General features: G+C 46.9%; 1 protein-coding gene across 4 annotated transcripts in view; it reads right to left on the bottom strand.

Annotated features, from left to right (window-relative positions):
- Positions 1-265: 265 nt before the first annotated feature.
- VWC2L (von Willebrand factor C domain containing 2 like) overlaps positions 266-24,121 on the bottom strand; it is a 52,682-nt gene continuing 28,826 nt past the window's right edge. For 2 of the 4 annotated variants that reach the window (XM_026852569.1, XM_026852572.1), the window contains one exon: positions 266-2,323. In XM_026852569.1, coding sequence (XP_026708370.1) covers positions 2,175-2,323 — 149 coding nt within the window. In that variant the 3' untranslated portion in view covers positions 266-2,174. Of the gene's footprint in view, positions 2,324-14,749; positions 23,346-24,121 lie in introns of those variants that run through there. The other 2 variants (XR_003398785.1, XM_026852570.1) reach the window with 2 other exon arrangements.

The raw sequence follows: 24,121 nt of genomic DNA, 5'->3' as shown, positions 1-24,121 counted from the left end.
CTCCTCCCAGCCCAGCTATACTCACCAATGCTGCAAAGAGTTGGGGGCTGGAGAAACGGATGGGATTGGGAATTGAGAGCTTGAGGGGAAGAAGATCGGCAGAGTAAAATACACCACAAATATGTAATTTGGGGGTTTTTTTGCTGGTTCACACACTTTATATTTAACAAAATAATTTTTTTAATAATATAGTCTTTTACACATCAAATATTGTTTCTAGACCCCCCAATTTTTTACAGGTTTTTTTTTGTTTGTTTGTTTTTTGTTTTTTTTCTCACTAGTTTCAGGCACACTATTGTTTGAAAATTTTGAAACTGGATAGTCATTGACAGGCAACAGCTTACAAAGAAATGTGGTGATGACTTCTTTAATGGTACCGGTTCAACTTGCAGGAAGCCAATGCTCAGCCAAAGTATGGCCATCACTGTGCTAGTGCTCGTCCTACCCCCTGCCCTCTGGTAAAACACAAAAATGGGGAAGAAATAAAAGTATAAAGGCAACAGTGTGCATAAACTGAGACCGACTGTGCTGATCTGCTTTGGTGGAGGATGCTGCCATTGCTGTTAAGAGCAGGTGCTGGACTGAAGTCTGAGCAAAGTAAGCACCATCACTCATGGTCACGGCCATGACCAAAAATCAGCAAACCAAAGGTGGATAGTGATGGGATCATCTCCTGCGCTCACCTGGGCGGGGCAGAGCAAGGAAATGACATTGGTGGCTTTTCTCTCACAGTATCACTCGGAAGCTGCAGCCTGAGAAAGCAAGAGGCGGCGGTGCCAAAAAGCCTGAAGGGGACCCTCTGCTGCTGGTGGGGGCTGCGGGGACCTCTCCTCCTGGCAGGCAGGCAGGTACATAGCCTGCTTCCTAGAGAGACCCTTCACCAGGAGCCAATTCCTGTGGATGCAGCCAGCCCATCCCCAGCCCCCCCGTGCCCCCCGGCTTGCTTTATCCCCAGCAGTAGGGATGCCCCTGGGACTGGGGGAGAGCCAGGGCAGCTCCTTTGTGCTGCAGCAAAGGGTCTCACCCACCAGCTGAGCCAGTTTAGTGCTGGCACAACAATGGGACATTTCTGGATACTTCCTTAAGGGAGACAGGCATTGCCGGTGGGGGATCAGCTATCTTAATTCTGACTTGTGGTGGCCGAGTCTTGCTGTTGCTGAAGTCAATGAACCCAGCCAGAGCAGCCTCGGCACTGGCAAAACAGGGCTGGGGCTCAGCCCAGGAGTTGGCGGAGCTGGGGCGCAAGTGGGACCTTCCTCCCTCTGCTCCCTCCTCCCTCCCTGGCCACCAATGCCCCAGCCAGGCATCACACAGAGGCAACCCAGGGAAGATATTGCTTTCTCGGTGCCTTTCCAGTGCTTTTGGCTCACTGCCCCCACCTGCCCACGCAGCCGGTGTTGGCTCGTGCTCCGATCAAGGTCATGGTGACTGTGTAGGTGTCTTTGACTTTATTGTCCCCACTCAGTGGAGAAAGTGTAACACAGATACAGCTTGTGTCTTGGCTGTCTGGTTGCATACCTGTGCATCTACCTCGGTCCTTCTGCAGGTTACATTCCAGTTGGGTGGGTTCTTTTAACCCCTTCCTCCCCTTTTAATTTCTACCAACCTCCTGTCCTTAGCGGGCCCCCCCTTATAGACACGATAAAAATGATCCATCACTTCACTCATAGCTGTATTGCCCCAACAACCCCAGCTTAGGAAGAGGCTTAAAAAAAAAAATAAAAATCACAATAGCAAAAAAACCTTAAATAAATAAACGTGAAAAACCCCGCGATCCACATTGTAGAAAGTGAGAGCGGTGAATCAATTGGCATCTTGGAGGTGGCACCAGTCCAAGAACTTGCGTGGGCCGGTTTTCATTTTTCCTCCCCAAATCTGATCACCGCCTCCTATCAAGCACTGATAATTACAAAAGCAGAGTAGATACCTAGATACTGGATACATAATGTGTAAAGTGAGAGAAGAGCAGGAGAGTGGGGAGAGGGAGACCCTTCCCCATGAGTAAAATCTCTGCTTGTGTGAAACCCTCACAGGTTTTGCTGGTGACCCCGTTGCAGCTGGCGGGAGGTCGGACATGTGTGCAGCGTCAAAGCCGTTCCTTCGTCATTGTCATCATCGTCATCTTCATCAGTGGGTGGTTTGGCTGGCGGTGCTGCTGGCGGGGGGTTTTGCCACTATAAAGCCTGCTTGCCCTGGCACTCGCGCTTGGAGCACTGCGCCGGCTTCCACCAGTCCCCGTTGTGGCAGTGGCAGATGTTGCAGTCGTCCACCTTCACTTCGATGCCGGCGGGAATTATTGTGGTTCCTGCAAAGCAGTTCGGGCCTGCAAAAACACAAAGCAATAATAGAAATAAATACTTTTTTGGATTTAAGATGGGTGTAGCAACTTTGCTAGAAGCACCTGGGAGCAGGCAGGTGCTCAGCCCCAGCCCCTTGCTGTGCTCTGGATGCAGCGCCGCTGCTGCCGAAATCAGCAGCAGTGCTCCCAGCCTTCTCAGTGCCAAGCCTTTGCCCCGTGCTGATCACTTGTATTATTTTTTTGGCTGCCCTCAGGCACTGAAGGAAAAAAAAGGCATTGAAACTTTCCTTCTCCTGTTTCTGTACCCAGCCTCTAGTATAAATAGCATTGGATGCCCCATCGATGTACCCAGCTTTTTCTACACAGTTGCCCACTAATTTAGGATCTCATTGCCTAAGATTTCGCTGAAAGACGGACAAGACCACAGGGACAAGCATTAGGACACAGCCCAGCCTTAACTGCTCTAGCCCGGTGAGCCTGTGTTGGGCTGCAGGGACTGGAGCCGATTCATCCCCCAGGACCATGGCAGCTGTGCCCGAATGCCCGGTAACCTCAGGGACACCCACCACCTTGGGGCTATTAATCATAAATGATTTATAGCATCAAAGTAACAAAAATAATTCATGTCATAAATAAGCTTTCTGATAAAATCTGGTTTTTTTTTTCAAGGGCGATCTGCTTATTATTGGTAATTTTTTTTGTCTTCTCTATTATACAATATCAAAGCTGAGTAGCAAAGCAGCAAGGGCCTTACTTTCCTCCTTCTCGTAAAAGCCCTACAAATACCCATTCCCCCACTGTCCCTCTGCAAACCCTCTTCTCCTCCCCTCTCACTCCTGCATCAGTTAGTGCTGGGAATTAATGTCAGAGACAGCAGCACAGGGAAAAAATAATTGAGGCGGTCGCATTCGTGGCCATCAGGGAAGCATGAAGACATTTGAAAAGTGTCTCATGACTTGAGTGCTGCCCTGAAATGTCACCCCTTGGCTGGCCACCGGCTTTAATCTATGTCTCTGGTGCACGAGGTGCATTCAAAAGATGACAGCGTGTACAGACATGAAATTACAGACAAGTTGTTAGTGTTTAAAATAAGGCTTAAGACTGTTTGAAAGGGAAAATAGGGGCCAGAAACAGGCTGAGCTGTAGCCAACCCAGTGCTGGGGTCTCATGTTTTATAGTCTCAGGGAAATTAATTTCATCTCCCTGATTTATTAGTGCCCTGTCCTTATTAAGATGCTCCTCAGGACCTTAGGTTTTAAGCTCAACAGGCCACAAGTTTGACAGGGCTGAGCTTAACCAGACGTAGGCAATTCAGGTTGCTGTCAAGCCAAACGGTGCCTGAACGTTTGTGTTGAAGTGACCTCCTGTCTTTAATAAAGGCCTCTTCAACTGCAGCTCTACAGCAACTTTTCACATCCATCTTAATGAAGCCACAACAGAATGGCCTGAGAAAATTGCCTCTGATCGCTCCTGTATCAGAATTTGGGGTGACTGGGTGTACCCCAGGGCTGCTGCTTCCTTCCATGAATGCAGGCTGTGGCACTGGGAAGGTCTGTGTCTCTCCATGAAGTGGGGATGGTGCCTCCTCCTTTGCCTGGCCAGCATGTGAATCTGACAGGAGGCCAGGAAGAAGCAGGCTTTTGCTCCAAATGAGGAAATTCAACACCACTTGTTGAGCTAGTGGTCAGGCTACACTGATCTGCTGGCAGTGAGGAGCAGTCCGCTGGCTGTGGGGAAGTTTTAAGTCTGCTTTGAGCTGGGCTTTGGGCTGGACAACCTCCAAAAGTCCCCTTCAACCTCAGTCATTCCATAGTACAAAGAACTTCAAAGCCAGGAGTTATCAGCCAAGGACACGCAGTGATACAAAAAAGCCAAACTCCATATCTGCACATATATACTCTGTATGTGCTTTTCTTTACATGCACGTGCTTGAAAAAGTCATGACCTGTTTTGGTCATGAGCTGAAGATTTCCAAAGCTGGCATCTCTCTGGAAGACATGATCCCAGTTGAAAGGCTGTCACCCCAACTGCTTTATTTGTCTGGCCACACACTGAAGTCACTTCTTCCCACGGCTTTTGGGTCCCTGGGCTGGCTGTGTCGCCACCTGTGCTCCTCACCACAGATTTTAATTCTCTGCTTTATCAAGTCTGGTGGGTGTTGTTCTCTTATGTCATCCAGTGTGGGCTTTGCCATCAGGTCAGCTCATTTGCTGCCGTTAGATGTCCAGGGTTCAAACGCAATGAAAATGCCAACAGTTGTAGTTAGCTGTATTTAAAGTTGAAGTAAGTGCCTGTCCCTCTTTACCACAATGCTCTGATTGCCTGCTGATGTCACAGTCACCCAGGATGGGCAGCCTCCATACAACAGCCTGCTCCGTGCTCCCAGAGAAAAAAAATCATTTTCATTAAAATTTAAAGAAAAAGCTTCCTCTGGAGATTAGGGTGGCAAGGAAAGGGGAAGATTGTTTTCTCTCTTGTTGCCCTGCAGCTGCCTGTTAATCATCTCATTTGAGAAGCCAATACTGCCTTGACACCCATACACATCTACAGACACAACCTTCTTTGGGTGCTGAATGACGGCAGATTTACAGCACTGCTGGCCCATTCAACAAGGCTGAAAATGCAGGAGGCCAGTGGCGATGGGAGCTGGCATGTTTGCACGCTCACAGGTGGGCCAACTTTCACTGCCTGGCTGGGATTTGGGGACTGTGCACCCCTGTCACAGCATTTTGGCTGAAATGCTGCAGGGGCAGAGCATGGCTCGGGGTCACGGTCAGCTGAGGGTGAACAGGTTGGGACTAGCTGATGGGGTACTGCAAACTGGAGAAAAAAGCTTATTTTTCCTTGCATCCTGTTTATCTATCCATCTCATGGCTGCTCCATCATGGCCACAGTTGCCCTTCCTCTTCCTCCCAGGAGTCCCAGGTCCTTTCTCCCTCTTGAGCTTCCCCGGGGGGGGTCATTTGGAAAAAAGGTAATCATTAAACACCTCTCATTAATGACCCCATCCCAGAGCCCAGAAGCAGAAAGCAGACACCACAAGGAAAAGAGGGGTGGATGTACTAAAAGCATGACCCATGACTTTGAGGTACCTGGCAGAGAGGGGATCACTCATTCTGGGGCCAGCACCACAGCAGCAGCATCCCTGCCCTAGCCAAGGACATAGAGCAGCTCTGCAAAATAGTAATTAAACACTAATAATCTGCCCCTCTGATCTCTGGCATCTATTGAGCCAGGAAGGACCTGGCAAGCGCCTCCATGACTAACGGAAAATCCTTGGGATGCTGCCATCCCCCCTACAAAGAGGGTGGGTGAAGGGAAGAAGAAAAATTACGGGTATTTTGGATAAACTGTAGGGACTGAAGGCTGAGAGGAACATCGGAGGACAGCCAAACCACCCTTGCTGAAGCAACACTGAGCATCCCTGGCTGGCCGGCTAAACACCACCTGAGCACACCTAAGGAAGAAGCTGTGTTCAGAGGCTTAACCAAGGGAAAAATTGCAGAAAGTGGATTTGTTTTCCTTTTTCTTAGCAAAATGGATGAAAACCTGGCTTTAGGCTCTACTGACATCTGCCCTCTCACATGATGTTTTGCTGCCATTTCAGGACATCCATCTCTTCTGTCAGACCTTAATATTTTTAATTCAGGCCAACACTACCACTGCTCTGGACCCTTTCTTCCCCAGCACTCTCTCAGATTAGTCACCTCTGCATTGCCAGAGTGGAATGTTTTCTTTTGTACACCACAGCAAGCTGGATGGAGCATTTTTGTATCCTCTATCCCCTTGCTTCTAGCTTCACCCCTACAGAAATATGGATTTCTAATGGAAGGCAAAATTTCCACTCCATTTGTGATAATTCAACTTAAATTCTCACTGCCTGAAATCCAGTTTTCCAGCATCACTGCTATCAGCCAGCCCCTTTTTTTTTTCTAACTTTTTCAACCTTAATATTGTAAGAGTGAACCCTGTTTGTCCAAAACGGAATGCAGTGAGCATCACACCTGCAGCTGAGGCACAAGAAAGATGCACTTGGAGAGGCTCACTGCACTGCTGAAATTTAGTAGAAAACACACCCCAGACAAGTGGCATTCTCTATGCAACAGCACAGCCACTGGGGAGTTTTCCAGTGACCTTGGCTTTTTATAGAGCCAACGGCTAATGCACTGCTGGAGATAACGTCCAGCACCTGGGGATGCTGTGTGGCTTTGAGATGCACCTTAGAGAAGCTGCAGCCCTTAAAGCCACAACTGGATCCCACAGCAAGAAACCAAGTCCTTTTGTTGCTCTGCAGCAGAGCTAACCAGACTCCTTTAATTTCTCTAACATTTTTTCCCCTCCTTTAGATCAGCCTCCTAACATTTCAGAAGCTCAGTGCCCCAACACCATGCTGATGGGGACTGTCTTAAATCTTTCCCACCGTGGCTTTGTGCTACTTACAGGAACAGGCTGAGACCAGGATCTGCCAAACTGATGTAAAAAATCACAAAGAATGAGACAGAACAGCACAGCAATGTGGGTTTTTTTATTATTATTCAAAGGAAGACGCTGCTCAGAAATATCTGATGACATGTCAAGCACATCAAGAAGGTTACTTATGATAATAGCAGTAGGAACAAGAAGCTGCTTTGGGCAAGGGCTGTCGGGCTGTCGTCCTGGTCTTTGTAAAAGCATCTTAAACCATGACTGTGATGAAAACAGGACAGTGATCACCCTCATTTCCTTGCTCTGGGAGACTGATGGGAGAAGTTTGCTGCTCCCACAGACAATGTAATTGTGAGATTTGCTTGCTTAACATAGTTAATACTCATAAAAGACCACAGCACTCCAGGCTGTTTACTAGAACAACTGCGAAGGTTTTTATGGAGATATATTAGGGACATTCAGATGCTGTTTTGATGGAAGAGATGTAGAAAAATCATGGTTTGGTTTTTTGGGAGGTGTGATGGTAAATTCTGCAACCATACCCGAAAGAGCAGATACCTGGGTGATGACCCACGTTGTGCTGCTGATCTGCACCCCTGGTACGTCTAATCCCACTTGTGGGCATTAATATGCACCTGCTACATCATGCAATGCTACCCAAGGGTGTGAGATAAGTCCTCTCAGGACTTTGTGGCACAGTGTGCTTTAAAGAAACTCGAAATACCCCCAATCTGATCCTCCTTTTCATGCTGGAAAAAAACTTACAGCCCAAATGCAAGAAGAGTATCTCACAACCAAACTGCATCTTCTGCACGGTTCCCACCACAGCACTATGGGGATGTGGAGAAAAACATGTGAATTCAAGAGCACCCTGCATGGATGCCGAGTTAAAGCTGGAAATAGCAGGAGCGTGGTGTTTGATGTTCTCCAATGCCACGAGCATAGAGAGTCACGCTGATACTTTGGAGTCACTCGGTGCTGAACACCAGTCCAGCCTTGGGGGGCTGCAGGCTGCACACTGATCCCAGTTGTTTCTTGGGTGGGTTTTACTGAACTCAAGGGCTTTGCCCATGGCTTACAGCAGCTCTGAATTTACCTTCATGTGTGCAAAGAAGCAATAAAAGGAAATCAAATGTTAAGCACCGCAAGCAAGCACGAATGACTTCAGGCCAACCGTGATATTCAGATTTGTTGTGAATAGCATCTTGTGTCAAGCGAAGCTCATCACCTTCACCTTCAACTTCTCATGGTACAACATCCTATTTCAGCAAGGAGTGGTATTTTCCTCTTAGTTAAGTATCTTCTGATGATAACCCTATGTCTCCTGCCACTCCTTTAAGAGCCTTCCCATCCCTTTAGCAAATATTAAGGCTGACTCCAGGAGAATTTAGCTTATTTAGTCAATGGAAAACATCAAGGAGACAGGTGCTGATGGTTATGCTTATCTACCTCACACTGGTAGTTTGGATAGCTGTTAAATAGCAACTCAATCCAGTCATCCCTCAAGCTCCCATGTGATGTGCCCCACAACTGAAGTTGCAAGGGATAACCAGAAAATGATGGTGTTTCCCAACAGTGTTTAGGAATGGATACAGCCTGAAAACATCCCCACGGACATTCCTTTAGCTGAATGAGTCTTGATGATTTTGTTTCTGGAGCTCAACCCTGAATGCAACAGGGCACGGGAACTTACTGCTGGCGATCTGCGTTGAACTGGGGGAGCCACTTCTAGTGAATGTGGCCAAGTGTCTTCTCAGTGGGAGGGTGGATTTTTATTTGCATGTCTCCACAAAACAGGCATCTCATAGTCTTCACCATGACCATCCCACACCATAAGCCATGAGATCTCCAGTGCCAGTGACCAACATGCCCAGCACTGCTTGGCTGAAACAACCACTCTGAAAGCAATCACCAGGTGAGGATTACACCCTGAAACCTGCAGCAACTCCCTAACAGAGAAAGATGCAAACACAGCAGAAATACAAATGATCTCCAGGCTCTGGCACAGAGGGCAGAAATCAATGGCTGCCCACACCTTGTGGCTTTTTCCATGTCCAAGCTGAACTCTGCACTCGGGGAGAGGAAGAAAAAACAGCATCTTGTTTTTAATGACAGCCCCCATTTCTGGAGGTTAACACAGCTCCTCTCTGCTGATCCTGCGGGATCTTTTCAAATGTTCCTCCACCTCTGCCAACACCATTTATGCGATCACTTCAGATTGCTAGAAAAGAGCTCAATTTGTGGCTTTAATTAATGAGTCAAGGCGGGAAGAAGTCTTGTTTTCGCTGCCTGGTACCACCACTGCCTGCCCCACTCTCCCCGAGAGAAGGAGAAGGCAGCGGGTGAAGCCAGAGGTGAGACATAAAGAAGCCAGCTGCTGATGCTGAGCTTGCCTTATTGAAAATTAAATTAGGCAACACTCTGGGGGTGGGGAAGGGGGTAAGGCTGAAAACCCTACCAAAAGATAACAACCTTGGAGCTTTTTTGTGGTAGAAAGAGGCCAAAGATGAAGCTTCTGCTTCAAAACATGGCTAAAGCCTGAGAGTGCGCTGGAAACGGGCTGTTGTGACTGGCATGTGGGTGGGTGAATTTACACCCTGCTAACACCTCCTCCCTGCTCCCAGAGGTGATGGAGGACACAGCTCGTTGCAGATTAGAGGACATCTATTCATCCCACATGTTCCCAATACATACACTAGGCGAAAATACCCACCCTGGACTGCCCTATAGTCCAAGTCCATCCCCACCCAACCTGCACCAAACCTCCTGTAGGGTTGGAAAGGGGACTGGTGCAGGTCAATGACCTCATCCAGATCACCACCAACAATTTGAAAGCTCCTTTCCAGCCCACTCACCTTCTCTGGCACAGACAAGCTCTCAGAAGCTGCCTACACCCAAACGTGGAGTCTGCATCAGCACCTCAACCACCACCCCAGTAAAGTCTGGATGCTGCTCCATCTCTGGGAGGGACTAGGAACCGAGTCTACCAAACTACACCAGCCTCAGCACTGCAAATTAAAAATCCCTACAGCAGGCAGGCGGGGGATGCTGGAGGTGTCAGTCCTCACCGCCCTAAGCAAAACACTTCGCAGAGCCATCTGCCACCCCAAATGCTAATCAGTTGCACATCGCAGCTTGGAAGCGCTGTGCGCTGGAGCACGTCAATGTTTTCAGCGTGGGTAGGTGAAAGTTGGTCACCAGCACAAACAAGCCATCGTCTGCTAATCCCCCCCCCTCCATGCTGCCGCAGACCTGTTGGATGGCAATCGTGTCCTGCGGGTATAAGGAAGCCCTCCCGGCATGGCAGCTGCCAGAAATGTGGCATCTCCGTCTGGCAGACGAAGGGGGCTCCGTCTTGTGGTGAGGCAGGCAGTGAATGGCGGCAGGGGGGAGGCAAAAGAGATGCTGGTTTTTTTTTTTTGGCAACAGGCCCACAAACAAGTGGATACCAGGATGAAATCCCTGTGGTTTTTTTGCCCCATCCTCCCCCATCAGTTGAGGGATGAAAACCAAGGCAGGCACAGAAAGCTTTGAGCGAGCACTGGGGTACTGCTGGCCCCAGCATACCCTGGCCCTAGTGCCATTCTGTTGGTATTTCAAAATCCCAAAAGAAAGCCTTGCATGGACCTGGAGAGAGAGAGAGAGAGAGAGAGAGAGAGAGAGAGAGAGAGAGAGAGAGAGAGAGTGAGAGAGAGAGAGAGTGAGTGTGTGTGTGTGTGTGTGTGTGTGTGTGTGCATAGATATAAGCAAATCCAAGGAAGTTTGAAAGATGCATTTCCCACAGACATTTTTCTGTTGTTCATTTGCTTTCAGACAGTGTTTTCCTGCAAGTACAAGTGGTCTGTGCAAGCTTTCCCACCAAATCTCAGCCTGCTCTGGTCAGCATTCACCACCGCAAACAGTGCAAAGAGCTCACAGGAAGGTGAGTCTATCATTCCCACCCTCTCCGCTGAAAGAATCCAAAATATGGATACATGCATTCATGCAACAAGTGATGTTTCTGTGACAAGGCCACCTTCTGCCTGGGATGTTTCCTCTTTCAGGCAGAGTACCGCATGATGATGGCCCTTAGCTACTGTAACGTGTCACCTCCTTGAGGTGATCCCAAGGTGGAAGGTTCATTCTTCCTTTGCTGCCTTGTTCATCCACCCATGGAGAGGAAGCACCTCCAGTAAGTGCCCCTAGTTTCTCTCTGTCATCTAAGATGTTGCAAAATGAGAGACTTTTCTTTTTTTGTTTGTGGACAAACCCCACTGGCTCTGGCTAAAAGCTCCCTGGAGTCTACTGGTGGTTATCTCCCAGCCATCCATGAGCTTTCAATCTTGCGCACCGTTGCCCCAAAGAATTAATCTCCTCTGAAGCTGATCTGCAGCTCTTTTCCATCATTCCTGCGTATTTCACTCCTCACAAGATGATGCTAACAGCCCTTCTCAAGCACTGCCTATTTACATGAGAAATTTTTCCATCCATAATTCACATTGCTGGGTGCCTGAAGATGCCTAAAAGTTATTTAATCTCTGCATTAAAAATATATATATATATATATATCTCTATATATATCTACAGTATCCTTCTTCAATCTAAATCTAAGTTGCTCCCTCTAAGCAAGCCCTACATCATTAAAAGGAGTGCACTGAAAAGGTGAGACAGAGCTGAAAAGCTAAATTCAGGGCAATGGGAGCCTTTCCACTGATTTTTGCCAGTGACGAAGCTGGCACAATAAAGAAGATAAAACACACCTGCAGGTCTCAGCCAGCCCAATGGGTCAGGGATCTCCTGGTAGCCTCACGACACATTCTGGCTGTCCCCATGCAGAGATGTTCATATGATCCGGGCTTTGCTCAGACCGGCCCAAGCATCTGCTGCCTAGGAGTCTAAAGGATGCAGGGGACCCACTTGAGTTCCCTAAATTATGACCTGGCTCTCAGTGACACAGACGGATTTAATCCTCACCGCTTTGCACTGTGGTTAGAAAATTACTGATAGCTCGTTATCTGTCTTAATCAGGAGCAGCAAACAAATGAGGGACAGGGAGACATCCAGAAGGGAATATACCACATTACTCCTCCTTATTGATAGCACAGTTACTTAATTTGATGTGGAGACATAACTTCAGGCATCACTAAATGCTGGAATGTTTTGGTGCAAGGAAGATCTATGGGTGCAATTTAAAAGCAGTCTGTTTAGGAGTGGTGACATCTACCAGAGCTGATACAGATCTAAACTGAGTGGACAGACTTGAGATTATCACTCAGCAAGTTAAATAAAGACGGCAGCTCTTAGACAGGTAAAAAGCACCAGCTGAAAACTGCAGCCCCTATTCTCTCTCCATCCACCACGCATGTGGGATGAGCATGACAATGGAGGACCAAGACCAAAGTTTTTCTGACACACAACACTGCTGGTGCTGTGGTGGCAGCAAAGCTCCAGATCAGACATTTGGCACAGCTCGCTGCAGGGAAGGCAGCGTGGAGATGATGGAGAAAAGTGTGTGTTCAGTACAGGCATCTGCAGAAAACAGGTCAGCCACAAGCAGTGCCAATGACTGACAGCCGATGCTGCCGCCGGCGGGTACGGGGGGGATGCCAAACCAGGCAGTTCCCAGGATTAAAGCCCAGAAGAAACGGAACTCCTCCTCCAGCAGGAATATTGTGGATTGAGATATGATAATAAACTACTGGGAGCCTCAACTGTGAAAATGAATCTTTTAAATCAGTTTTTAGCAATCCAGGACTAGTGCAGATAATCTAATAAAACTGATCTGGGCATGCTAAAGAAAATAGGACAAGCGGTACGTTTCCTAGTGGTTTAGATTAAGGGTATTTCCCTCATCATAACGGCATTTGCCCCAAGTCCATGCATCCAGCCTGTTTCTGATCCCAAGTGCACCAAACTCAAAGCTGGGAGTGAATCGACATCAGAGTGCACTTTGGACTTCCTGCAAAATCTGCACCCCCGGTTTCCCCATTTTACCAGGTTTGTAATCCAGTGGTGGTTTATGGACTGTTGCCCAGCAGGGTTAGGCTTTGCTGCAGTGCAAATTAATAGTTAATATCACATTCATAATCATTTAGCTGCTCTGTTGATTGAATAATACACTCGAATTGAGGGCAGCACTGAAGTTGAACCACTGCCACCGAAGTCACAGAGGAGCCAACACACGGTGTGTCACAGGACCAGCTCTCAGACAGCAGAAGAGCAAATCACAGGGCTACAGACCTAGACTTAAATACAGGGTTTTCCTCACCTCTTTTAATACAAAATGCAGGTTGGCATTTTCAAAGTCACCTATGGGATTTACACACTTCTTCATTTTAATAGGATCTACGTGTGCAAATACCTTAATCAGCACTGAAAAGTTTAGCTTATGGTAAAAAAACCCACACCAGGCAAGGTGCTCAGCATTGCACAGGCAGATACTGTGCATATAAAATAGCTTTTCTGAATCAGATTTTTACTGTGTATATTCAAGGTTGAAGAAGGAAAACAGTAACACCTCAGAGACAGCAGTAGCCATTTATTAAGTGAGAAATGGATGTTTCAGCATTTACTGGAGCAAACAAAAGGAATTTGCTCTGAAAAATCTTTTTGCAGACAGCATAAAGCTTTGGGAGAATACCATAGATTTTTAAAAAAAAATTTTTTAATATACGTAGATTCTAATTGCAGGCAATGAAAGTTACTCCTAGGTCATTATAACGTTTCAGGTAAAAAAATAGGTTTTTAAAAAGTCATCTAAATAGGTATTTCCCAAAATGAACTCCAACAGTGCTGAAGGTACATTAGTTCTTTTAATGGTTCAAACACGGCAAATAAGGTGAGGTGGGGTTATTTGGAGCTGGTATCAAATAGGTTAATTTAAAAGAAATCAGTTACTGAAACTACCAATAAATACCGCAACGACTAACAAAGTTACTAGTAAAATCAACAGCCAAAGGGAGGAAAAGTTGGACCTTCCAGAGAATAAACCTTTAAGTAAAAAATATATATATGCAGAGGGTGGAGATTTTTATATATACATATATATATATATATATATATATATATGTAAAAACCATGTCATTGCATTTCTGCTGCCTTCATGTTGGCAGTTTGGGTCCTGAGAGCAGCCATGGGACAACGTGTGCCATGGGACAGGCTCAGTCCAGGTGATTTTGCCCTTACAGCTGGTATTTCCCAGGTCACCCAAGAAAGGAATTGGGACACAGAGCTGCAGACGTGGCCAGGGGCTTGGCTGCATGTTCATCCCACCCACTGCAATGTTGTTGGGGCACCTCCCAAGGCACCGTCCTCGGGCACTGGTGGGGAGCAGCAGCTCCAGCCAGCAGCTGCAGCTCTTTGTCCATGCAGATGTGAGGGGACATCCTTATCTAGGGAAGCAAGTGGCAAAACAGCCCTCGACTGTCAAAGTACCAGGTCTTTGCTCTCTGCCTGGGTATCTCTATTCAAAGGCGAAGGTTAACAACAAAAGAATAACAACTGGGACTTTTCCTCTGGATCTTTTGAGCTTTTAGCCAACTTACTCACCTCTTGGTTGTGCTCGGTGTGAAAATTTAATGATTTTTATGGCCCATTTTAACATTTTTATGTCTTATTTCTTCAGAAAAAAACCCCACATTTCGTGTAAGAATTAAAACAGTATTTCATCCTTAACTGCAATCACAGATGATGTATGGAAGAGAGCTGGCTGCATGTCAACTCAATATAAAGCCAAAATTTAATCTAACTTGGTCACTACAGCTGTGCGTGATGTTTTATGGTGTGGGGTTTTTTTTCATATCAGTCATATAAGAAGTGGAAACTGTGACAGTGCTAATTTTGTATAAAACAGGAGGAAAAAATTGAAAAACCAGGGGGGACTGGGGGGAAGAACCAGGATTACTATACATTATCAGAGCTGTGCATTTAGATGTGCAGTTTACTGAAAACCCAACCCACTGTTGGATAGTGAAACTACGGCGGTTAATGCACGATGGTGGTCACACCACCATGCACATTAGCCACGGCAATGGTTGCCTGTTGGTATGAGTAAACCTCTGCATAAACCCCTTGCCAATGGGAGGAAGGGTTTCTTTAGCTGCCGGAAACCACATGCTTGAAGACAAACCTTCAGCTCCTTTAGGAAAAAGAGAGTTTCATTGCAAACCAGATTACTCTGGGAACATGTCAATTGGTAAAAAAGTGCCTTTATGCCTTTCTGCCATCATGAGATGCATTGGGAGCAACAGCATGGTCCCAATATTTTTTTTCCACCTGGCAACAGATTTTTCTGACTAAAGTTTTGAACGTGGGATCGCGTTAGAAATGGAACTTCAAAGCAAAGCAAAAACTTTTCATGTAAGAAGAGAGCTGCTGCTAAAACCATTTCTTTCTACTCTCGGCTCATGTTTGAGTTGTCGGATTTCCTGCTGCCCATTTTGAGCAGAACCCAATTTTTACACTTTGTGTGACACAGCCAGCCCATGTCCTGCTGCCTTCACCAGCATTGCCCAGCCTCCTGGCCTCCACAACGCCAGAAACAGAAATGACTGCCCGCAGACAGACGAGACCCAAGTGAAAGGTGAATTTAATGAACATGTACATGTATAAAAGCTAAAAGTCTAATTCGGTCACCAAAGGTTCCCCTTCCAGTCAAAGGACGGACTCTTCTGGAGGGTGTTTAACCGAGCCGAGCGGCACCAGCCTTTGGATTTGCCTTTTTTTCATCCCTATAAATTCAGGTCAGGCTACAGAGGCAGAGCTCCCACTTCTATGCATATCTGTACAAATGACTGATTACTGGGAGAAAGGGAATAACCACAATGGCAGAAACATAATGTCTTAATTTGTCTGTGGAGTTTAATTACCTGCCTGGGAGATGGAAAAGGAAACTCGAGAAAACATCTCCCCTCTCACCCCACCCCAGGCAACCGATAAGCTTGGTGTTAGAGAGACAAGACATGGCGCTGCAGGGGGAAGGAACTGCCGGACAGGGTGGCAAAGTGATGGTCAGCAACTTCCAAATGAAATTCCCCATTCATGAGTGTTTTCACACTCTGTAGCAAGTATTCACTGCCTTGTTTTTCCTGTGTTGATTTTGTCCTTTAGAAATTTTTTTTAAAAACAGAAGGGGAATTTAGACATTAGAACAGCTACTGACCTGATACAAGTTAATGATTTTATAAAACGCCTAAAAATGCTTTACTTTAAAAGATTGATGTTTCCTATTGTATTTTTTTCAATGCCAATTAATTACTTAATTCATTAGCAGTGTAACACAAGAACAGTCTTTGAAAATCTGGTACTTTGTGTAGATGCCTTTAATTATGGATAATTAAATACTGTGGAAGGACCTGATTATACCTCTGAGCATTTTCTAGTCTGGAAAATGAAACATGCTCTTGTACTCTGGAATGCCTATAACAAAAGCTGAGCTCAACAACTACATGCAGTAAAAAAAGATGGAAAAAAAGCACCCCAAAATCCAGACCAGCCCCAAACCCCACAACTAAAGGAGGGTAGAAATTCCCAGGGAAGCTTGAGGGCTTTGTGCACACCCTGCTTGGCTGACTGCTCCACATGGGGTTGTATCCAGTCCCTGCCTTGTTGGGGATATGAGAGGAGCAGGCTCAAACACGGAGCTGCTGCAGCCAGCAAGCAAACACGGCGCTCAGGGCAACTTGATGTTAACGCTTGCTAAAGTTGGGAACAGAGTTCCAGATGGTCCTTTGTACGTATGGCTGCAACAGCCAAAACTGCTAAAAAGAGCAAAGCAGTCTCCAAACGACATCAGGGCTGACCTTGGAAGATGAAAACTTGCCAATGCCAGAAGTTACTCTATTAGTTTGGCTTTGTATTCCTTCCCCTTGCCTTCTTTTTTTTCTTTTTCTCTTCTTCATTCCTCTACAGCGATCGCAGTGAGAAAGTCAGCATCCAGAAGGCTGTAATAACCAGTGTCTCTGTCTCAGAAAGAGTTTTAATCTCAGAAGAAAGCCAGGGAAATGCTCGCTTTGAAGACAGCATTGCCCCAGCACTTTCAAGACAGATCCCCTCCCTACCGCAGCATGGCCAAAGGAGGTTTATTTTTGGCTATTTTTGTACTCACTGGAAAAAAGTGGGGGAAAGGAGGGGCACCGATGTCAAAACAAAGCCAATTTGTGCTGTCACACCAGGCAACCTCACTGTGTACAGCTTCCCTTCCTCCTCCCCCCAGCATCTTATTTATACCACAGTCAATTCCTCCCCGCACCCCTGCCCACCCCGTGCCCTCCGCAACCAATTGCCTCCTGCCTTAATTAAAAGCCACCGATTACCATAGTGCCAAGTGATAAAATGAGGCCAGGGGCTTTTCATTGCTAGAGGCCAGTCCTGCTTGGCTAGCTGGGAGCTGGCTTTTGCTGCTGGGCAGCCTGACCCAACTCCCTAATGAACGGCCGGTTATTGATGAGCTGAGCACATACGCTGCAGAACAGGGCCGTTAAGCACTGTATCACAAGTGAGCCATCACCCAGAGAAACTACATACTTATAGAGAGCACAGGCCACAGCTGGGTTAACCTCCAGCGGGTGCTTTAGAGAGCAAACAGCATCTATTTCTCCCCCTGACTCTTATTTTGCATCGTTCTTCCCTGGGCCATGAAGTGATTGCCAAACCCAGTGAATAAACTTTGTTGCCTTTATTGAAGGTATTTCTCAGCCACGAAATTTTGGGAGAAGAACCAGGCCAGGTCCCATGAAACCTTTGGGGCAGGATGACATGAGAGGGACAAATAAATGAGCTTCACACTGGCACTGATTGCTCTGGAGACATAAAAAGAAGAAAAATGTCACTCCTAACGTGTGGGCTGCCTGGCTGCATTAAGAAATCAAAGTAGCAATGGTGACTTTGTGGCTCCTGATGTCCAAGTGTGGGGTGTTGCTCTGCCCCAGAGATCCCCCTCCTGGGGTGCACAGCCAAAATCCTTGACATGGCGGCTGAGTTCAGCTGAGAAATGTAGAAACTCAGTGACCGTGGGGTGAAACGCACAACTAGGCACCACAGCGTATCAGATGTGTTTTATCGATGCCGTCCAGCGACATGGTGCCTTAAATCATTTGTCAGGATTACCTACCCAGTGCTGCCAGAAAGGCTCCCTCCTAAAGGCAAGGGGTCAGAGACTCACTGCTAGCCCCTCGCCAAGAGGCCATCTCCTCCCAACGTGATGGCAGCAGGGGTAACGCTGAAATGATGGGGGTGTAGCACACCCCAGAAAAACAGCAATAACACCTTATTACAAGGTGCCACCAGACTCACTGCTGCTTTGTCCTTATCAGTTGGGAAACTTTTGGACATAATGAGCTTATGTGGGGGATTTTATTTTATTGTTTCCCAACAGATTAGTGGAAAACAGAAAGCCAATGATATGTGGCCCCTTTGCTCACCCCCACAGCAGTGTTAATGCATACAGCAACGGAGAACCATTGGGTTGGTCCCATCTAGGAGTCTCCAGTCAACCAGCACATGCGATACCTGGTTTATGGCAGTCTGTGCCAACATTTCCTGTAGCAGAGCAGGCCATGCCTAGAAAGCCCGATCCTCAGTCGGGAGGACAAAATGCACCAACTTCCTTGATGCACCTTGAGCATCACCTTCACATCTGGCAAATCCTATTCCAAGAAGGAAAAGCTTTCACACACCGCTTTGAAACCCCGGCAAATCCATGGGGCTGGGAGAGCCCAGCTTCTTTGCTGGGTGCAGGCTGTCACAGCCAGTCTGATGGTGCCTGTCAGCATCCCACGTGAACCTGTCAAGCAGGATTGGTCACTGCTGCTGCTCCCAATTAGCCAGCAATCTCCTCTAATCTCGTCTCTGGCTACAGAATAGTTACAGCACTTTGTTTAACCCATGGTTACAAGAGGAGCTTCTTGCTTGATCACACATGAACCCAAGGAGGGAGAGTGCAGGCAGCACTTCCCTGAGATGGGAAGAAAAAAGTGGGGGAGAAGGGGCAATGCAGACTGCAAAAACCACTACCGCATGCAAAAGATGAGTAAGGAAAGTCCTGGTTTTGTTGCTGGGGGCTTCCTTCCTTCCATTCCCCTCCCATCACCACTCCTCAAGCCTTTTTCACAGATGTAAGTTAAACTAAACCTGTAAAGAAAAGTAATCACCTTTACTTCATGGGTTGACCCACTTGGGAAACCCAAGCAACCATTTGGGCAGGGAAGTCTCTCAACAACAGGTGAAACTGTTCAAGAAAGTGTTCTGGGAGGTTCACATCGAGTACTGGGATAGCTGAACCAGGCACAACCCCTCTATGTTTCTCAGTCCCTTACTCAGATTTTGGCAAGATCTTTTTGGAAAAAGATGGCAGCAAACCAAAGGAGGCAGAGCAGCAATGAAGGGGGACTGTGCAGACCCTCCTAGTCCAGACAAGCAAGCTCCCATCACAGATAAATGCACCCGGGAGGATGGCTGGCTGCAACTTTGCTGTTTGAACTTGCTGTTCATCCCAAGGGGCAGTACCACCTCGCAGGGGCAACAGCAGCAGCATTCCCTGATTTGGAGGGTGTGAGGCTGGCTTATGTGGGTGCAGGAGATGGCCCTGGATATTTTTTACTTGTAGCAACTTCATTGTCAAGCTGTTAGAAGAAATAAGAGGGGGACAGATCCTCAGCTGCTGAAAAAGCATGGGTCTTTCCCTTGGAGCAAGGCAGCCAGGCCAGTTAACAACAGTCTCAGGAACTGGATCATAGTGTATTTGCTCTCTAGAGGGGCACAAATGTAGGCAAGGAAAAACATGGTTTCTGTGCAAAACATAGCGAATATATCTAACTGTTACTACGGTGGACAGGTTTCCATTTTTAATCACAGTTTTCTGAGTCCTTAATAATTACCGTTTGACATTTCCTGCAATACATTTCTTTTTCATTTGACACAGCTTGAAAAGTAACCAAAAATTCTCTCTCGCCGCTTTCCTCATAGTACAGAGAGGGTAGCAAAGCCTCACGCACACCAACTGCGGCGCGTCGAACAAAAGCAAACGAAATTCATTCATCAATAGCTGGCAACCACTGCCCTGATCCATAACCCAGCGGGCAGGTCTGTGACTGCCATGCCGTCAGGAAGGGGCTGGTGCCCCCACCGCCTGCGCGGCTGCCAGCCTCTGCTTGCTGGGAGATAAGGGATGACGCATTGGATGCTGCTGCGGACCCAGTTCAGATGAATAATCCTCATGCAGAAGGAGTCCCTTGGACGTCAGCGGTGGCTGCGATGAGTCAGAGATCAGAGACGAGGCTTTTCTGGAAGGAACACCCAACGCTGGCTCGGCCCTCATGAAATCAGAGCCTTTGACTTGCAAGCTGAGCTGGCTTGGCACTGAAATGCTGCATGTCGGCTGCAGCACGTCCCTCAGCCTCTGCTCAGACGCAGCCCGAGGAACTGATGGGGGGATTATTTACTCCCCAGTTTTTGCAGTCCCTTCTGTATGCAGTGAGGGCTGAGAGGGGATGGCATGAAAGCACACTGCTATGCTGGTTCAGAAATCAGAAACCAGGCAAATGCACTGACCTGAGATAATGAGACTCAGGAGCACCTAAGCAATATCGGACGAGGGCCCTTCCACCTGCGCCTCCTGACATTTCCCATGCATTTCAATTAGAGGAGAAAGTGCAATCCAAGGTGCTATTTTATGCAAACAGCAAAGCCTGCAGGCCTGATCCTGCTAGGTGCAGAGAGTTTACCAAGAAGGGCTAGGTGCTGGCAGCCCTCTCCGGCCAGGCGTGGAAGGTGGTGGCCCCAAAGACATCTAGCCCCAGAGGAGTATTTTAATCCCACCCCGGACCTGACTACTTACCTGGGCTGAAGGACATTTCCCATCACAGTCAGAGCTATTTCTGCTATTCCTCTCCCACTCAAATGGTGAGGAAAAGTCAAAGTCATAATCACTTTTCAATTTTAATAAAAGTCAGAACAGGTTCTCTGAAATAATTCATTTGGCAAAACCCCCTTCACTTCTGTCTCCCCTATTTGAAATGTACCAAATGATAAAGATCTACATCCAAAATCATGTCACCCCCTCCACCCTCCCAGATTTGAGACAGTTCGTTTTGAAAGCATTAAAATAGGGCATCTGATCATTTCAAGGTTTCTTCCCGACCTTTTTAAATGTACACACAGTGAGTTTGCTATAATTGGCCTTTCTCCTGGGGACATTTCAGTGAGTCAGCATTTTCTGACCAGCATATTCCCATCTTCTTCAAACACGCTCAACCGGCTGCAGTGAAAAAAGTCCAAGCTTTGAAAGGCTGGGGAGAACTTTGTGTGCTCATCTTCACACAAACCCATTTCTCTCAACAGATCTTGTGTAGGACTGTGCAGTACTTTTCTTTTGGTACATCAGCTCCTGCTCCATTTATTCTAGCAAACATTCCCTACCAGCAAAACACATTTTTAACTGGAACAAAAAAGTGGCTTAGTTGATGGAAAATGAGGTATACAGTTTACATCAGCTGTGGGACTGGTCCATATCTAGTTGTTTTTTTTCTTAAAACTAGTTACTGAATTCCTTGTGGCAATTATGATTTCAGAAATGGGTACAAGTGGAATATGTACATCCTACGGTTTACCTGAAAAGAATAAACCCGGGGAGCCTCCATGAACAAGAAATGTAATATTGCTCACATGGTATGGAATACATGTGATGAGGATGTAGGAGTTCGGGGATACCTAAGGGGAGCTCTGACTGCCTTTCCACCTTCCTAGGAGATGAAATTTAACTTGCAGTTAGCATCTTCTGTACAAGAATAAGGTTAAATCATACATACAATCAGATCACATACATCCTGAGTTCACTGGAGATAGGGCAGATTTCAAACTCTGTTTGTTAGATAGGACTGTCAGTCTGTGATGTTTTTCACATTGTTTTGAGGGAGTTTTAGCTTGATTTTTTTTGTATCTCTACCATGATTTTTACAGTTCTAAATTTCAGGAACTTGTGTACAAAAATAAATGGTAAGGAATAGAGGCATGCCTACACAGGGTTGCTGAGAGTAGCCATGTTTTGCAATGAGACCCACCTAGCACATGCCTACATCCCAAAGGATGGGCTTCTTCAGACCAGCAGAAAAGAAGTATGTGCTCAGGACACAGACAAGTTGAGGACCATGGGCCATCACTGTCTTTGCTAACGACCTACTGTATCACCTGGGGTGCATCACTGCCCTCCTCCATGCTTCCCCTCCTCCCCAGTCCCTACTTCAGGTGTGAGCCCTGCACCTCAAGTCTCCACACATGGAGTCTCCTTGTGGCTTAGTGCTTCTGGAGACAAAAATCTTAAAGAGTAAGAGCGCAGTGGCAGTTTTTCTTGTGCACTCAGAGAACACATCCATGACGCAACAGAACAGGGCATGAGACCCTCCTCTGGCTCTAATGCCATGTGGCAAAAACTGGCCACATCCACACCACCCGGCACTTCTTCTTAGACCTCCTCCAGAGCCCAGGAGGTGCCCTCTTCACCCCAAGACATAGTTATTTTGTATGCATTTCTTTGGACTGCTTGAGCTAGCAGGAGAATGGCCCTGCAGCCCAGCAGGGTGAGGGTCCCTTAGCATCAAGGGGTGACACATGCCTCGGGGTTGGGGTGAAGACACAGCTGGGTGGTGGAGCATACAAAGCCTGCTAAAACAGCGCTGGCTGAGTGATGTGACTTAGGTGCGTCACCCCATTACAAAGTGCTGACAGTCAGGGTCCCGCGGGCAAGTGCTCTGCCCGGTCCTTCTTTATTTAGCTGTACCAATATGGCCAGTGGTGTGAGGAACCGAACCATGCCAACCCAACCAGCCAAAGCCAAGAAATCAACATCCTCTACTCTTTTCCACTGGGCTTTTATTTGCTAACGATCAAGCCTAAGCTCTTCAGTCTTAGGTATGAATTCAGATCAACATTGCAGAAGGGTTTTCTAAACACAAACACAAAAAGCAAGAAATTACTCCCAACCAGTCAAGCTCTTTGCAGCCTGTGCTGCAGAAATTGAGGCAAGAAAAGCCTCATGCTGCAGGAGTGAAGCACTGGTGTTGACCTCTTAGACCTGTACTGAGAGCTGAAAACACCTATGGAAAACCAGAGCATGAAGACAGCTAACTGAGAGGGAGAGGGGTGGGCCAAGAGAGTAGACAGAAATGGATGCTGATGTTTATGGGCAGAAGAGCATCTCTGGACAACAGGGACCAGCAATATCTGATGGCACCGTAGCAGCCTCGAGCCTGTCCTACAGGAACCCTCTCCAGGCAGCACAGCTCAACCACTGGCACACAGCAGAATCACCACCATGAATAAATAATATTCTTTCACCCTCACCTGAGTGTGCTGTAACAAACTGTGGGTCCCTCTGGCAAATGGTTCCACCAAACTTGCACTTATTTTCATTCAGCCCAGGGGATGCGCTCCATTAGCAAATCAGGGATAGAGATGAAGAAGAGCGCACTTTAAAAATACTTTTTAGTCTCTCCAGCTGAACTGATTGGTTGAGTTGGCAAGCGTAACAGGGTAGGATGATGTGCAAACATACAGTAATACCCAGAATGAGATTACTGCACTGATTTCCTTCACAGAGGTGTGTAGGTGTAGAAGAGACAGAAGGCTGCGGCTGAAATGCAGGATGACCCTATCAAAGAAGCAGAGAGGATGGAGATGTAGAAAAGGTAGAGGGAAGGAAAGGAAGCAGGGGCAGACAACTTCTAAGTGCCTTTTTTAATTCTAAGTTTTCTCAGACTTGCTTAGCTCTAATCTTTAATTCATATTTTCATTACAGTCTCTTTGCTCTGTAAAGTCTGCATTTCATGTAAAAGGAGCAGCTAAGACATCAATTATTTGACATAAGTCAACCCCTTGTTAAAGTCCTCTACTCTACATATATGTAGGCTCCAATAAAAGGAGCATTAAACATTCATTAAATTAGAAATACATGAAGACGGTGTCTGCCACTCTTCTCATACAGATATGCTTAATAATCTCAACCTTCTAGAGCAGCGAAAGCAAACCCATCTCTAATCCTTTTAGAAAGTCTGACCATGCAAAACACCCCAGCCTCCTGCAATTTGCCTGTGAGTCACCCAGACATTATTAGCTCTTGCAGGTCAGATCCTCAGCTGGAGTAAACCAGAGTAAAACAACACTGCTGACGTTACAGTGACACAGACTCAGGATTTGGCTTTAGGCTTCTCTCGCAGCAAAATGGTTTACAGCAATGTAGCTGGATAATAATGCACTTTTGGTCTTTTAAGTTACATCAAGAATCTGATCAGGTGGGGAACAGCCACACCGCACCTGCTTTAATTTCAGCACAGAGCAGGCTGCTTGTGCTCTGAAAAAGGAACCTGGTTTCCCAGCCTGAATTTAGGAATCTTCCCCCCCCCCCCCAAACCTCAAACCCACCCCTCT

This window comes from Athene cunicularia (assembly GCF_003259725.1).
Source record: "Athene cunicularia isolate RWA chromosome 7 unlocalized genomic scaffold, athCun1 chr7_part1, whole genome shotgun sequence".
In the NCBI taxonomy this organism is placed as follows: Eukaryota; Metazoa; Chordata; class Aves; order Strigiformes; family Strigidae; genus Athene; species Athene cunicularia.
Note: the sequence above shows the minus strand (reverse complement) of the source record. Positions and strands in the feature narration are given on the sequence as shown.